Source organism: Sinocyclocheilus anshuiensis, unplaced genomic scaffold, assembly GCF_001515605.1.
Source record: "Sinocyclocheilus anshuiensis isolate Anshui unplaced genomic scaffold, SAMN03320099.WGS_v1.1 scaffold412, whole genome shotgun sequence".
NCBI classification, from domain to species: domain Eukaryota; kingdom Metazoa; phylum Chordata; class Actinopteri; order Cypriniformes; family Cyprinidae; genus Sinocyclocheilus; species Sinocyclocheilus anshuiensis.
In genome coordinates, this window is record NW_015558661.1 from 242,344 (window position 1) to 257,211 (window position 14,868).

General features: G+C 36.7%; 1 protein-coding gene across 2 annotated transcripts in view; it reads left to right on the forward strand.

Moving 5' to 3' along the window:
- Window positions 1-5,599, forward strand: part of LOC107681156 (ankycorbin-like) — a 48,471-nt gene extending 42,872 nt beyond the window's left edge. For both annotated transcript variants that reach the window (XM_016477349.1, XM_016477350.1), the window contains exons 13-18: window positions 213-335; window positions 846-947; window positions 1,230-2,771; window positions 2,864-3,013; window positions 3,584-3,649; window positions 3,798-5,599. In XM_016477349.1, the coding sequence (XP_016332835.1) occupies window positions 213-335; window positions 846-947; window positions 1,230-2,771; window positions 2,864-3,013; window positions 3,584-3,649; window positions 3,798-3,875 (2,061 nt within the window). In that variant the 3' untranslated portion in view covers window positions 3,876-5,599. The remainder of the gene's footprint in view (window positions 1-212; window positions 336-845; window positions 948-1,229; window positions 2,772-2,863; window positions 3,014-3,583; window positions 3,650-3,797) is intronic.
- Window positions 5,600-14,868: the final 9,269 nt, after the last annotated feature.

The following is a 14,868-nucleotide window of genomic DNA, read 5'->3' on the forward strand; positions in this document are numbered from 1 at the left end:
TATATATATATATATATATATATATATAATTTATTTATTTATTTTTTGTTGCTGTCTGCCAAACATTCATACAGTAGTTACCATTTGAAATGTTGTCTAGGTAGGCAGCATATTAGGTTGTGTTACCTAATCCATAGCTATGTTGCTGTTATTTTTTGTTCATTATTCAATGACATGACTAACTTGGTATTCTTCACTCCCTGTTTGTTGAGGGGGAGGGGGAGCTGAAAAGTGCTGTACTGAAGGAAGAGATCGAAAAATTGCATGAGGAAAAAAGCATGCTACTCGAGACCATTGAAGATCTGAAGCAGATTTTGGAGCAGACTGAGCCCAAGGCGAGTACAGCACAGCCCTTTAATATTCCTTCATGTGGCAGCTGCTTTGATCTTCAGCCACTTTTGCTCTCTGGAACCCATTTTAACAGCTGCATTTTTACTGGCCTTGGCCAGGTGAAGGACCTTGCTTTAGGGGACACAAAAGCAGACTTCTCTTCCACACCACTGGTTTTGGACTCAAACTTGTGAATGAGTTTTGTTTTAGTTTGCGCATCTTGTTTGAATTTTAACTGGTGACGCAAACCTTTGGGTCTTTTTTATATGTGACCTTACAGAGTCCTGAGTAAGCATTGAAGCCCAGAGACACTGTGTTTTGTGTTCATTAATGATGTACTTCAAAACAGCCACTTATGTGAAGTACATTTTGTGGTGGTCTACATGACTTCTCTCAGTGTAATAACAGATATTCATATATCAGATAAAACAGATATAGAATTTTTGGTGTCCAAGGCCCAATAAAAAAGTATATGTTGTAAAATAATCTCTTGTTATCCTCCTGTTTTGAAACAGATTGAGCACTCTGGGAATGCAGATTCAACGTTGATTGCAGCCCTGCAAGCAAAGATAGCCTCTCTCTCTCTGGAAAACCAGCAACTTGCCCAAATAATAAAGGTAACTCACCGTAAAAATTGTGATTACCTTACAGATGACGTAATTTTTTCAGTTAAATAAAATCTTTGTAGGATGACTTCTTTTGGAGAAAATATTGCTATGTCAGGACATTCAAACAGTGAGTGTTATGAGTTAAGACGGCCTGTGTAAACACTGGGAAACATGTTTGGAAATTTTTACAAATTTGTTTGGTTGCTGGAAATTGCACACAGCACTTTTAAGCAAAGAGCATTTGGAAATAAGGAAATGCATTGCAAGTCATTATCTTTTCTCACCGAGCAGAAACGTCCAGCTCCACAAGGAGAGGAAGGCCAGGGAAGTTCCCGTCCAAACAGCATCGAGTCTAATGCCTCGTACCACTCCACCCGTGCTGATTTCGAGCTCTCCAGCGACGTGCATATCCATACTAGTGACGAAGAGGATCTTTCAGAGTTGTCTGTTCTGGACATCAGTGGTTCGTCAAACAAGCATGAGATTGAGGTGGACACAAGACTGAGTGCGGATAAAGAAATTGGACTGCTACGGGACGCGCTGGAGAATCTGCAGGCCAAACTTCTAGAGTCCAGAATGGAGAACTGCACCCTTCAGGCCAGACTAAACACTGACTTTGAGAAAACTGAAGTTGCATCTAAAAGCATGGGTGAAGATACCCAAAAATGCCAGGAAGCTTTGCAAGAGTTACAGATGAGGGGAGATTCTGTGAGTACACAAGAGGACAATGTGGTGCAGAAGTTTCAGTATTTGAAGAGCTGCCTGGAGCAGGAGGTCAAAGAACTGAAGGGAAAGTTGGCCGTATCGCACGAGGAGGAAAAGCGAGATGCTTGTTTGATAAGGGATCTTCAGACTCAGCTCAAACGTGGCCGTCTATCCGAGGAAGAGCGTCAAGAACTGAAGAACACCTATAACACTTTGGTGGAGAACATCAACCAAGAGAAGGCACTGTTGATCGAGAAGTACAAGGAGTCTCAAGAGGAGATCAGGATGCTCCAGGAGGCCCTTCGAGGCACTGTGCCGGTGGAGGCTGCTGCCAAAGACTTTGAGGAGATGAAGGCAGAGCTCGGCGAGATTATCGATGGGCTGCAGCGGCGGCTTTTGGAGCTCTCAAAATCGTACAGTGAGGCCAAAAGCGAGCTTAGCGTCACCCGCAACCAGCTGCAGTCCAAAGCTTCAGAGCCTAAGGACAAGGCAGATGTGGCCTGTGTCACCAAGGAGGAGCATGAGCAGAAAATTCAAGAGCTGGCGTTCAAGATGAAGGACATGCAGAAGGTATTGAAGGACACTGAGGCTAAGCATCAAGCGGCACTTAAAGAAATAGCCCAGGTTAAACAAGACGCCGAAATCCAGGCTCAATCGTCTGTAGCTATTGCAGACCACACCCAGGTTGTGGCGTCCTTGGGGAATGCCATCAAGAACCTGGAGTCGGAAGTTGAAGTTCTTAAAGAGCAGCTCGACCAGAAGACCTTGCAGGTGGATGCTTTGCAGAGCAGACTGACAGTTAAGAAGGATGTAACTCCAGATGATTCATTATCCCGAATGGAATATGAGCAGATGAGGGAGACGCTGGAGGGTGAGATAAGTCACCTGAACCACCTACTGAAGGATGCTCTCAAGAAACAGGATGAGATGGCTCTGGAGGTGACCGCCGCTTGGCAGGAGGTGAAGGACGCCAGAAATGAGAGAGAAACGGCACAGGAGCTGGCAGTGAGCAGGGAGCAGGAGTGCAGTACATTGAATACCAAGTACAGGGAGGCTCAGGAGGTTGTTGTCCAGCTGAAGAAGCAGGTGGAAAACCATGTGATATCTGAGCGAGAGAAGAATAAAAAGGTGATTTTGATTCTCCTGCTCTCATTTCTGTCCAACTGATGCAGATGTGTCATGTTAACAACTAAAGCGTCATGTTTGTTAATTATTTACAGATTGATGAGCTCTCAAAGGAAGTTATGAAGTTAAAGGATGCTCTGAACAGCCTTTCACAGCTGTCGTACACTAGCACCCCTAAGAGACAGCAAAGCCAGCAGGTGGACTCGCTCCAACAGCAGATCAAACAACTGCAATATCAGCTTGCTGTATGTTACAAACCTTGTTCTGCTTTAAATTAGCAAGGCATCTAATCTTCTGTTTCTTTATAAGAAATATAGCAAGTGAACCGTTCAAAAGTTTGGGGATGGTACAATTTTGTAATGAATTTTAAGAAGACTCTTATGCTCACCAAGGCCTCATCTATTTAAAACTACAGTGAAAACAGTAATATCATGCAATTGTAATATTTCTTGTTATTATCCATGTTGATAACAGTTGTGCTGCTTAATATTTTTCTATGAAAACCATGATACATTTTTTTAGGATTCGTTCTATTAATAGAAAGTTCAAAAGAACGGCATTTATGTAAACAGATCTTATATAAAATAACAGAAACATAAATGTCTTTTACTGTTACTTTTGTTCTTTTTAATGCATCCTTGCTGAATAAAAGTATTAATTTCATTCAAAAGAATGTTACTGACCCCAAATATTTGCACAGTATTGTGTAATCAACAGAGAAAATGAAAAGTGGTATTGCATGAGCATGACATGCACCATACGTGTTCAAAATTGCTTTCCAAACATTCAAAGTAGTTGCTTTCTTTTCACAATAGGAGTCAAAGAAACGTCACCATGAAATTGTCTCAGTCTACCGGATGCACCTTCTTTATGCTGTCCAGGTCTGTATTTATTTACAATCAGTTCATATTATAGTGTACAAATATCAACAAGTTTGATTCCATCCATATACTGTTAACATTAAATTATATGTGTTTTTTTCTCTTAGTTCAGAATAGCCCTTTTAAACTCTCTAACCTTTCTTTTTAGGGCCAGATGGATGAAGATGTGCAAAAAGCTTTGAAGCAGATACTTGTAATGTGCAAAATGCCATCCGAGGCCAAGTGAACGAGCCAGTATTGCAGTTGTTCATGAACTGCCAAAAAACAGTGATCAAAGGATATTCATCTGAGAACTAAAGTCCAGAAACCTTCAATCAGAATGATACATGTAGTCAAGCACTGCAATTGAAATCACCATTGGCTTACCCCTGATATTTTGGAAATGTATAGCGAACTTGAGTAATTTACGAAAAGGGGAAAACAATTGATGTGCGCACAATCTCTCTGCTCACACAGTGCCAGACAATGAAACACAATCTATAGTCAATGATTTTCTGAAATCGGTTTTGAAAATTGTTCTGTTTTTGTACATTTTTTTTTAAATAATCAGTATTTGATCCTGTTGTGAGGCAATTCTAATTATTTTGTCAGTTTGTATTGGGGTAGAATGCAAAAACAAAGCACAATGTGTGTTTGCCTGCATAGCAGTCCAATGCAACCTTTTACAACCGTGTTTTCTGTCTTTTTCAGTTGTAGTGTAGTGCAGCCAGCTGTAGTATCTGCATGCTGTGAAAAGTCAAGTGGCTCGATGTTTGTTCTAGGACATTGTGACCTTTTTCAGTAGTGTTGAATTCTCCACTTTTTCAGGGTAGGTGCTTTGACAAATTGTCCATGCGCAAATGCACTTTTCTTAGTCAGTAATCAGTCTTTCTTTGATGCCTGCTTTAATCTGCCATTTCTAGGACACCTGATGGGTTGTGTCCATGTGCCTCTGCTCATTTTTAAAGCCTGTGGTAATATTTTGGAGGCCATAACATATGAAGCTGCACTACATTTATTTTGCATTATGCTTGGTCCAACCAGTTTTCTGCACTAAAACATTTTAGTTTTAGAGTTGCGCATCCTAAATATGTTGTCTGTAATAGTAATGAAGTCACTGCATGTTAAACAATTACAGTAATTAGTAGTGTACTTAAGACTCCAGTGACACAGTGAAGGGTGAGTTAGCCCTAGCACATCAGTGTAGTTGTGGTTTTTACAACAAATAAGGATTGGAAAGGATGAGATGGAATTTGTTAAACATTCAGCGTACACGTACTACATCAGTGTAGGGATAAACACACTACCCCACTTTAGGAGTTGCTAAAATGTGGGCCATACGAAGGATTTTTGACACCTAAACAGTTGTAAGTGTTAAGAAATATATAGTAGCACTTGAAAACATGCTATTCACCTGTAGAGCATGGTGCAGATGTCATTTTATTCATGCACTAAAGCCTAGCTCATTACCTGGTTTAGTATGGTTTTGTAGCTTTTGAATGTAATTTGAGGGACACATATGATATAAACGTGTTTATAAGGAGTAATTGCTTTCATAGAAAATATAGCGGAGTTTTGTATTAAGTATTGAGTGTCCATTACCTAGAAATAACACTATTGTGTGCCATGTTTGCTTTTTGTTTCTCATCCGCTACAGCTGCTTGCTGAGTGCCATTGCATTACTCAACAAGTAAAAAAAATACAAAACACATTTGTCAGAGATCATATAGCCCAAATTGCATCAGATAATGTTCAACAAATATCTGTTAACTTCAGTTTCTGAAGTGAAAATTTTAAAGGCAAAAATAACTGCCCTGTTGAATGCCCATGATATTGTTATTGAGCTCTTGTGTCATATTTCATGATCAGTTCATAGTCAATTGAGTTGTTTTTCGTAATGTATTTGTACATTATTGAGTCAGACAACATGCTGTTGGCTGTTGTATTTTTTGAATAGTTAATAAACTTATGAATTGGTATTTATTTGTCTTCAATGAAGCACACAAAAAAATCTAAATTATATTGGGATTAGGAGTGAGTTATGTCACTGTAGCGTAGTTTAAATAATGTAGAAATATTACAGGTTGTTCTAGGCTTATGTAAGAACATTTTGTGCAACAAAATGCTTCCCAGCTATTGATTCATAATTTGTATTCTACAAATGTGAATACAGCTTCCCAGAGGCAGGAAGAGCTCAGCCCTGGCTTCAATTTCATGGCAAATGGTGATTCTGCATTGAGTTTTTATTATTATTTTATTTTCTTTTATAATCTGCTGGATCACTGTACCTTGACGCTCAAGCTTCTTGTGCGTCATCAATAAACTTGCTGTGAATTTAAATTAGCCCTTAAACCTTATGACTAACAGTTCTGTGGTAACACTTTAAAATAAAATTTAATTAGTTAACTAAATTAGTTACATGAACTCAGTGAACAATACATTTCTTATGTTTAAAATCTACTAATACATTTTTACAATAAGATAATGTATGTGAATATGTAATGTTACAATAGATAATGTTTCACAATAAAGTTAATGTAATGATTTTTAATGTTTTTAATAGCGCTGTAGGATTCTTATCAATATTGATCATTTGTAGTTGCACATCATGCTTTCTAAAACTATTTGAAAACATTTCCTGAAGTTGTAAAAGTAATGCTGTACAAATTGAAGAATTACATATTTGATATGTCTCCATTTTTTAGTTCTCTCAGAGAAAACAAAAACAACACAGGCCAGCATGTGAGTTCTATTTCCTGTAAGTAATTTCATAAAATTGCTGCTTTGATGAAGGAGGCTGCTGTCAATGTTTCTAGATGCCATTTTGGCATGGAGAACAACTGTCAGCCCCTGAAGGCCGATCCAGAGACAATAGTCCATCTCGCTCTGAGCACACAGCAGCAGAATGTTCTCAGATGTCATGCCAACTGAATTCTGGGTAATGTCACCACTTTACCCTGTGGGATGACCCCTTTAAAATGTCACTTTCAAACTTTGTTCATAGAGAATACCATCTAATTCAACCAAATAGACAACACATTAGAGCACTAAACACTGAAGTGCCTGCCATGGCAGAAATACCAGTAGCGGTTTTATAGGTTTAGAACTCTGTGGGGGGGAAACTGTTTAGTTTGACGCAGATTAATTTTAAGACTTTCAGCTGTTATTCTTTGCCTGTCCAAAGAAATGATATTGAATAATCCCTCCGCAACCCACTCTGCTCTGGACCCTTAGTGTCGTACACCGAAGTGTTGTCTCAGCTAGATGGTGCTGTTGACCAGTATTCCTTAGAAAAGTTCTAAGGAATATGTAAGTCAAAAGTAAGCTATACAACAAATTCTATTCAGTTAATAAAATGTAGAGTTCAGATGCCAAGCCTCTTAAGTGCTGTTTTAATTTTTCTTCTAAAATTAGCATTTTTATCAGTCTCCTATGTGTAGGTTCATTCATTTCACATTAATGACAATGAATAGGTTCTTTTCATTGCTATTAAAGCAAAATAACTGAACATTAACATGGGACCCTGAGAAAATGCTCATTTCAGAAGAAAATTTCAGATGCCACTTAGAGGCTTTTGCATCTGAACTCTTCAAATATAATTCGGATTAAAAGTAAAATTATATCTATTTGCATTGTTCCATTTTATCCTGAGATTTTCATGCTGTATTAGGGATGAAAAGTTTAATATGTTGGTTTAAAAATGCCTTCAAAAGCATAAATACAGGAAGTGACCATGCAATAGGTCTATATATGTAATAAATGCAATGCAGTAGATGTGAATTCAGCTAAATTTGGACTCTTCGCCATTTGTGAACTATATGATGATAATGACGAATATGGCATGTAATAACTTGAATTACATTTCTCTGTATTTGCAGAATCATTTCGCCCTTCAGAACGACTGCATGTGTTCTCTAAACCTTCATCACCATCAAAATCTTATACGCCTAAATGGAACCAGATGTAGTAATTGCATATCAAAACAGATAATAGTATTAATGACATCATTCCCAGATCTGCTGTCATTCTCTTTATTGAGCAGACTGTAAATAGAAGAACACTATGAACTGGTGAGTTCACTATAGTGAACTCTCTTAATGCAGCTTTGGGCCTTTCGAGCCTCTTAAGTCTCGTTCCCTTTAATGGCTTCTTTTATATTCAGTCACACCTGACTCATTGAAAATCAAAGTGTGGAGGCCCCTTCTAGTGACTCAAAACTAGCAGGAGAATCAACCTGGTGAGGGGGGCAACCATGTTTGCAGCCAAGTGACAGGGAATTTATGGGAGCACTTAGGCTTCTAGGAAAATAAGTAAGAAAGAGAGCAAGTAAAAGAGGCAAACACTTGTCTATGAGTGGCTTATTAAAAAGGTGAGAAGTGAGTGTACTGTCTGGAAGGGGGAATAATTGTGCTCTTAAAAGGGACTTCAAAAGGCCAGTCGTGTCGGTGGAAAACAGTTAGTAACATGTGAAGGAAATGGCTCACGAGGGTCCGCCACGCTATCGGCATGTGGTGGATCAAACCGTTTGGGGTGGAGGAACGGCAGACACCATATGTCCAACTGTCCTCTTGTCCATCTTTTTGTGAAACCACATTTGTCTCCCTGCTGTTATGTTCCGTGAAACGTGCTAATATGGAGCAATAGGGTTGGTTATGATCTGCACTGCTGATAAATCACTCAATATGTTCGTTTGTCAAGATTATGCGGCAAACCTTGTAAAATCCTATTCTCACGCCGTAAAATCCGATGTATTTAATGCGACAGATGTGTTTTTTTTTTTTGCCTTAAATACGTTTTTTCAAAATGTTCCATATCTGCGCCAGTAGTTCGGAATGTCAGGTTAGCTATTAAATCTCAAAGAAAATATGGATAGGTCGATTATTTGATTTGAATATTTGCTTTTATCAGGAGCAGAGTTCACATATCGCTTTGGTACTGCCTATTTTTTTTTTACTAATTGTGTTATTATTATTATTTTTTTTTTTACATACACATAACGTGTAAGTCTCCCAAAAGTTGCAGTTTGAGCTGCTTGATGGGCTATTTTCACAATGATTCTGAAATGTTTTATTTTGGTTACATTATTTAAAATGTTTTGTTACAAGTTAAAAATTTAGTTTAGGTACTCATTGCAACCTAACTAGTTGCAACCAGAATACCACACTGAAAAGTTGTAAAAATGTTTTGTGTTTGCTGTGTAATCACTACTGTAGCATGATTAATAATTACAGTCTACACAAGTTGTACTAGAGAGTATAGTAATGTTTTGGGCTAATACCAGCAGTTTGTTCTTGATTTCAGTATACAGTTTCATTATTACAGCAGAAAATGCTGCAAGGTCTGTTCTGCAGAGGCTGGCAAACAACCAAGCTTCCTTCCCTTGCTGGTTCTCCATTGCAGCGGGGATTAGATGTTCTCTGCAAGTTTATTCATGGTATTATAAAATGGTGATGTAAATTCAGTGGCTTACAAATGGTCCCTTGGAGGATAATGTAAGTAAAGAGACAAGTATCAGGGGTTTTACTAAAAAAACTCACTGGATTAGGCAGTGATATCAAAATTATGGTCTCCATTGATTTAATTCCAACTACTCCAGATGTGGTTTATCATGGGACACTAAATAATGAAAAGCCTTAAAGGGATAGTTCACCCAAACATGACAATTCTGAGATCAATTCTGAGAACCCGTATGATGTTCTTGGACCTCACTGACTTTTATTGTACAGACAAAAAACTTTTAAAAAATATTTTTAAACATATCTGTAACAAGTACCCTATTATTAATTTCTCTTCATTTACTCACTCTCAAGTTGTTCCAAATCTGTATGATTTTCTTTCTTCTGTTGAACACAAAAGAAGGTATTTTGAAGAATGTTGGTAACCTAACAGTTGACGGTAGCCCTTGACTTCCATAGTATTTCTTTTCACACTGTGGTAGTCAGTGGCTACTGTCAACTGCTTAAAAAAAAGTTTTAAAAGAAACAAGATGATTCCCCAGTAAAAACAGCACACCAAGGACAGAAAGTGTTTGTCTAGTTATGAAATCTCTTGGAGCATTAGAAACCCTCTAGAACTGCTTGTATTCCTCAGTCAGATCTTCAGAGATTGATTGCAAATTGTCACTCTTAGCACCTCATCATAGCCAAGTATTATTACTGCAAAGGCTTTTTGTCTAGTGGCCAAGTCTGGCTACTTATTCAACATCTGAAGGCCTTTTATTTTTTATTAATTGAGGTCTTTCAGCTTTTGACTCTTTGACAGGGGTCTGACAATGATTAGAGAGAACAAAATTAATGGTTCTTTTTAGCATGCAAGTATTTCAGCCTTCTCTGCAGGCTCTGACACTTAATAGTAGACCAACATAACACGTTATATAAACATTATAAATTTGTATAATAAATGTTACTCGTTTTTCATTGCAAATATCTCACTCAAGTTATTTTTATGGCTAATATAAAAAATAATTTACTGCTTAGCTCAAATTTCAACAGCAATGTCACCAAACCGATACGCCTTTGCTGTCTTGCCAAATGTCAAGGCATGCTTTTTTTAAATAGCAAATTTCTTATTTTATTTATTTATTTTGTAAGTCTAAGTAATAAGGCTGGATCCATCACACTGCACTAGACCCATGTGTTTCTCATGAGTGTGAATGTGTTATTTTGAATCTGGAATCTCAAGTCTTGCATTCCTTTTATCTGTAATCCAGATACCATCTGTACAAATGACCAATGCCACAAATGTACTTTTTTAATGGTAGTTTGGAAACTTTTTAATACCAGTCATCATTTTTTATATTTCCATGTCACCTTGAATTATTGTTTAACAAAACATGGAATTGTTTATTCTCATACTCTTCCACACAGGTGCTGCTGAGTGTTTATGAGCAGCCATTGATTTTTGTAGGAAATCCCACATCCTGCTTCCCATAAGACAAAGGTAAGAACCCTTGATGTGTTCACCGGAGCTCACAATAGATAACACATGCTTTGCAATCCACAACCATTTATTCGAATACTGTAGAGCAGTGGTTCCCAACCCTGGTCCTGGAGGCACCCCAACACTGCAAGTTTTGCATGTCTCCTTAATCAAACACACCTGATTCAGGTCATCAGCTCATTAGTTGAGACTCCAAGACCTGAAACTGGTGTGTCAGAGAAAATGACACTTTATTTTTAAATTTAAAATTTGTAAAATGTTAATTGACAGTATAATGTTTATCTATCTATCTATCTATCTATCTATCTATCTATCTGTCTATCTGTCTATCTGTCTGTCTGTCTGTCTATCTAACTGTCTGTCTGTATATCTATCCTGTTACATTTGAAAAAAAAAAATTATAAACTAAAAAGTATTTAGTATTTCAAGTTTTTCTTCAAATGTAACAGGAATGTGTGTGTGTGTGTGTGTGTGTGTGTGTGTGTTTCAAGACAATACATTCATAAACATACTGTATGTTACATTTGAAAAAACTACATTTAGGCTACTATAAGACTGGAAATGTTTTTACCTGAAATACATTTTATATAATATGTTTTGGCCTGAACAAAAAAAAAATCCTGTTTTTTTTTTTTTGTTTGTTTTGTTTTGTTTTGTTTGTTTTTTTTAGAAGAAGGGAAATGGAATCAGGACTTATTGCATGTCTTTGAAAAGTGCAACATTTGACAGCACATTATATTTCCCATTCACATTTAGCATGTTATTATTAGTAATTTCATTGGCAGTCTCTTGCAAGTTTCACCATTGATTTATGAGTCCCTCTTTCTCATATAAAAGTTTTACATTTATTTACTTGGCATGCAATTTCTTACAAAAAGTCCGATTTATTACCTGTTAGATAAGCCTCACAGTTACATTTGCAGGCTTTAAATTAATGCATTTAGGGTCAAGCAAAAACAAAAAGAAGTCTTAAATATCCAGTGCAATTAAATATGAGCAGATGATACCACACAGGAGAAATAAACAGAGGGAATTATCAGGTCCATTGGACCGTGCTCATAACTGAACATGTGAGACACCGCAAAAAACACTCTTAACAACCCAGAACGTCTGAGATCTTGTGCAGCTGAGACCGCAAGCAGAAATGGATCTTGGATGTGATGTCTGTTGTAGAAACTCAAGAAGAAGAAAAGTCAAAGCAAGATGACTAATCTGTGGGCCCTGGATGTTTTTGTGCAAAGATAAATCAAGTGAAGCAACGTCAGGTCTCGTTAGTAAATGATGAATCAGGTCGAATATTTTGCAAATACGACCCGGAGCGGTTTCCTGGAAAATCTTGACATCATTTACACAGCTGCTCATGTAAACGGATCATCCTGAGCCTTTATTACACTTGAGAGCCGTGCGGTGGAGTTTCCTACAAGTGGTCAGGCTTCAGCTTAGGATCCGTCAGGGAGGTGAAGACCTCCCACTGGTGTCTGGGTAGAAACGGACCAAAGATAGACAGGACTAAATAAGATGCTGTTTTCATGACATTTCTTAATGCTTTTAGCTGCTCCGTGTGTTTTTCTCATTAGAATTTAGACAAAGTATGTTTTAGTTCAGCATTAGACGTCTTGAATTCCACTGTGAGGTTTGTCCATTAGGTCTTTCTCATTTGCAAAGTCTATTAGCTTAAGTCTAGAGGTGTCTAGCATGTTGACAAAGAGAACTTTGATTAAAACTAGAATGTGTTTGAGCTTTCCCAGAGCTCATCCATGACTTATACCTCAACCTGACAACATATCTCTCTCGGAAAACTGATACTGATGACTCTTCTAACCCTTCCTGCATATTTCACGCTCTCCCGTTCCACAGCATTAGAGTCTCATGATTGTGACCGACTCACATCGAAGCCACAGTAAGTTTCAAACATTTAGATACAGTCTTGAGGAAGTTTCCTGCAGTAAACTGTTCTGGATGACACTGGGTGCTACTGACGTTTCATTGGAGGTTATGGGAGGCGAGATAAGCCGAAGGGAAGAATACAAACCGAATACTTCAAAGCATCACGTGCCCACTATGTCATTGGGTATACAGCCAAACTACCAGGGGGTAGAAGATAATGCTTCAGAAGTATTTGAAAGCTGGCGATAAAGATCTCATCAGTGCCTAATAAATAACCTTCTTCTGTGGTGTCTGCTCACAATAAGATGTCATGGATGCAGCATGCAGCTTTTAAGCATTAAAACAAGAGAAGCGTATCACAGATTACGTGGTTCAGATATCGAAACGTAAAAGATGTTAATTATTATTATTTTTAAAAAATACACTACTGTTCAAATTAAAGTTTGGGATCGGTAAGATTTTTAATATTTTTTACCGAAGTTTCTTGTGCTCATTTTAAAATAACAGTTTCTATTTTAATATACTTTAAAATATAATTTACTCCTTTGAAGCAAAGCTGAATTTTCAGCATCATTACTCCAGTCTTCAGTGTCACATGACTTTCCTTCAGAAATCATTCTAATTATGATTTATTATCAATGTTGGAAACAGTTGCTGCTTCATGTTTTTTTGGAACCTGTGATACTTTTTTTAGGATTCTTTTATGAATATATATTAAAAAAACAGCATTTATTAAAAATGGAAATCTTGTGTTACAATGTACACTACCGTCAGTAAATTTTTTCTTTCTTTTTTTTTGTTGAAAGAAATGAATACTTTTATTCAGCAAGGATGTGTTAAATGGATAAAAAGTGATAGTAAAAACTCATATTGTTAGAAAAGATTTAAATTTTAAATAAATACCGTTCTTTTTTTAACATTTTATTCATAAAAGAATCCAGAAAAAAGTATCACAGTTTCCCCCAAAAAAAAAAAAAAATGAAGCAGCACAACTTTCCAGCACTGATAATAAATCATAATATTAGAATGATTTCTGAAGGATCATGTGACACTGAAGACTGGAGTAATGATGCTGAAAATTCAGCTTTGATCACAGAAATCAATTATATTTTAAAGTATATTAACAGAAAACCAATATTAGAAATTTAAATAATATCTCACAATATTAGTTTTTTGTTGTTGAATTTTTGATCAAATAAATACAGCCTTGATAAGCACAAGAGACTCCATTAAAAAACATAAAAAATCTTACTGATCCCAAACTTTTGAACGGCAGTGTATATAGTAGTGCTGTCAAATGATTAATCGAGATGAATCGCATCCAAAATAAAAGTTTTTGATTACATAATTAGGTCTTTTTAATGTCATGTGTTTTACCCTGATGATGTTTAGTAATTGTGTAGAAACGCAAACTGTTTATGTTCATTAGTCATAGGGCAAGTAAAGGTTAGTTTTGATTAACTTCAAGTCATCATGTTGCCTTCTTTTACCATTGATTTGTATTCTTTTATTTATTTATGGCTGCTAGGTTAATAACATTATATCAGTTAATTAACTGTAAACTATATCCCATACTTCCTGAAATGACCTTTCCATTCTATTCTATTCTATTTTTAAGTGTTACTTTCTGGCAACAATAGCTGTCTTTTTTTTTTTAAACTAAATATAATTTTAAAGTAGAGAGCATCACAAAGCTAACTGACATTGCAGCTGATATATGTAAATGTCCATTGGCTGTTATTTATTACTTACAGGCTGTGCTCAGTTAATGTTTTCTGACAGCACTTCCAGACTGATGAAATCCAACCTTTATGGCTCTGAAATATTCATGCCGATGCTCAATGTCTTTCCACTCTGTAAGTATGCCATGCTTTGTTCATCTTGTTCCAATTTCCCTTAGTGAACAGCCCATCCGTTTTTAAGATAATGAGGCAGGTCATCACTCTTTTGGACATTTGGGCATTTTTGAGCTTTCAGCTCTATCCAGGGATTTTTAAATCATATTACTATAATCACATTAGGCAGTATTATCTGCTGGTCAGTCTAATTTCTAAATGACACTAATTTCTAAATGACAGTAATCTTGGTTCGTTCTTCACTAAGTGGTTTTGAGGTTTGCTGGTTTCTTGTTTGTGTTTCTCACAGCAGGCAAAAGTCTAACCTCACTTTTATAGGGACAATTTGTTGCATATTTGTTGTGTGAGAAATCAACAACAAATGAAATATAGTAACTGAAAGCAAATGGTTGGATTCAACATATTAATCTTTTGCATGTTAGGAATAGTTCACCCAAAAATTAGGATTCTGTCATTATTTATTCACCATAATATTATGCCAGAGGAACAGTTTGAAATTTAAGTCATTCACTGAAAATCTTGATGGAAGGAAGAGAGGAAGTCATTTTTGGAACGTCA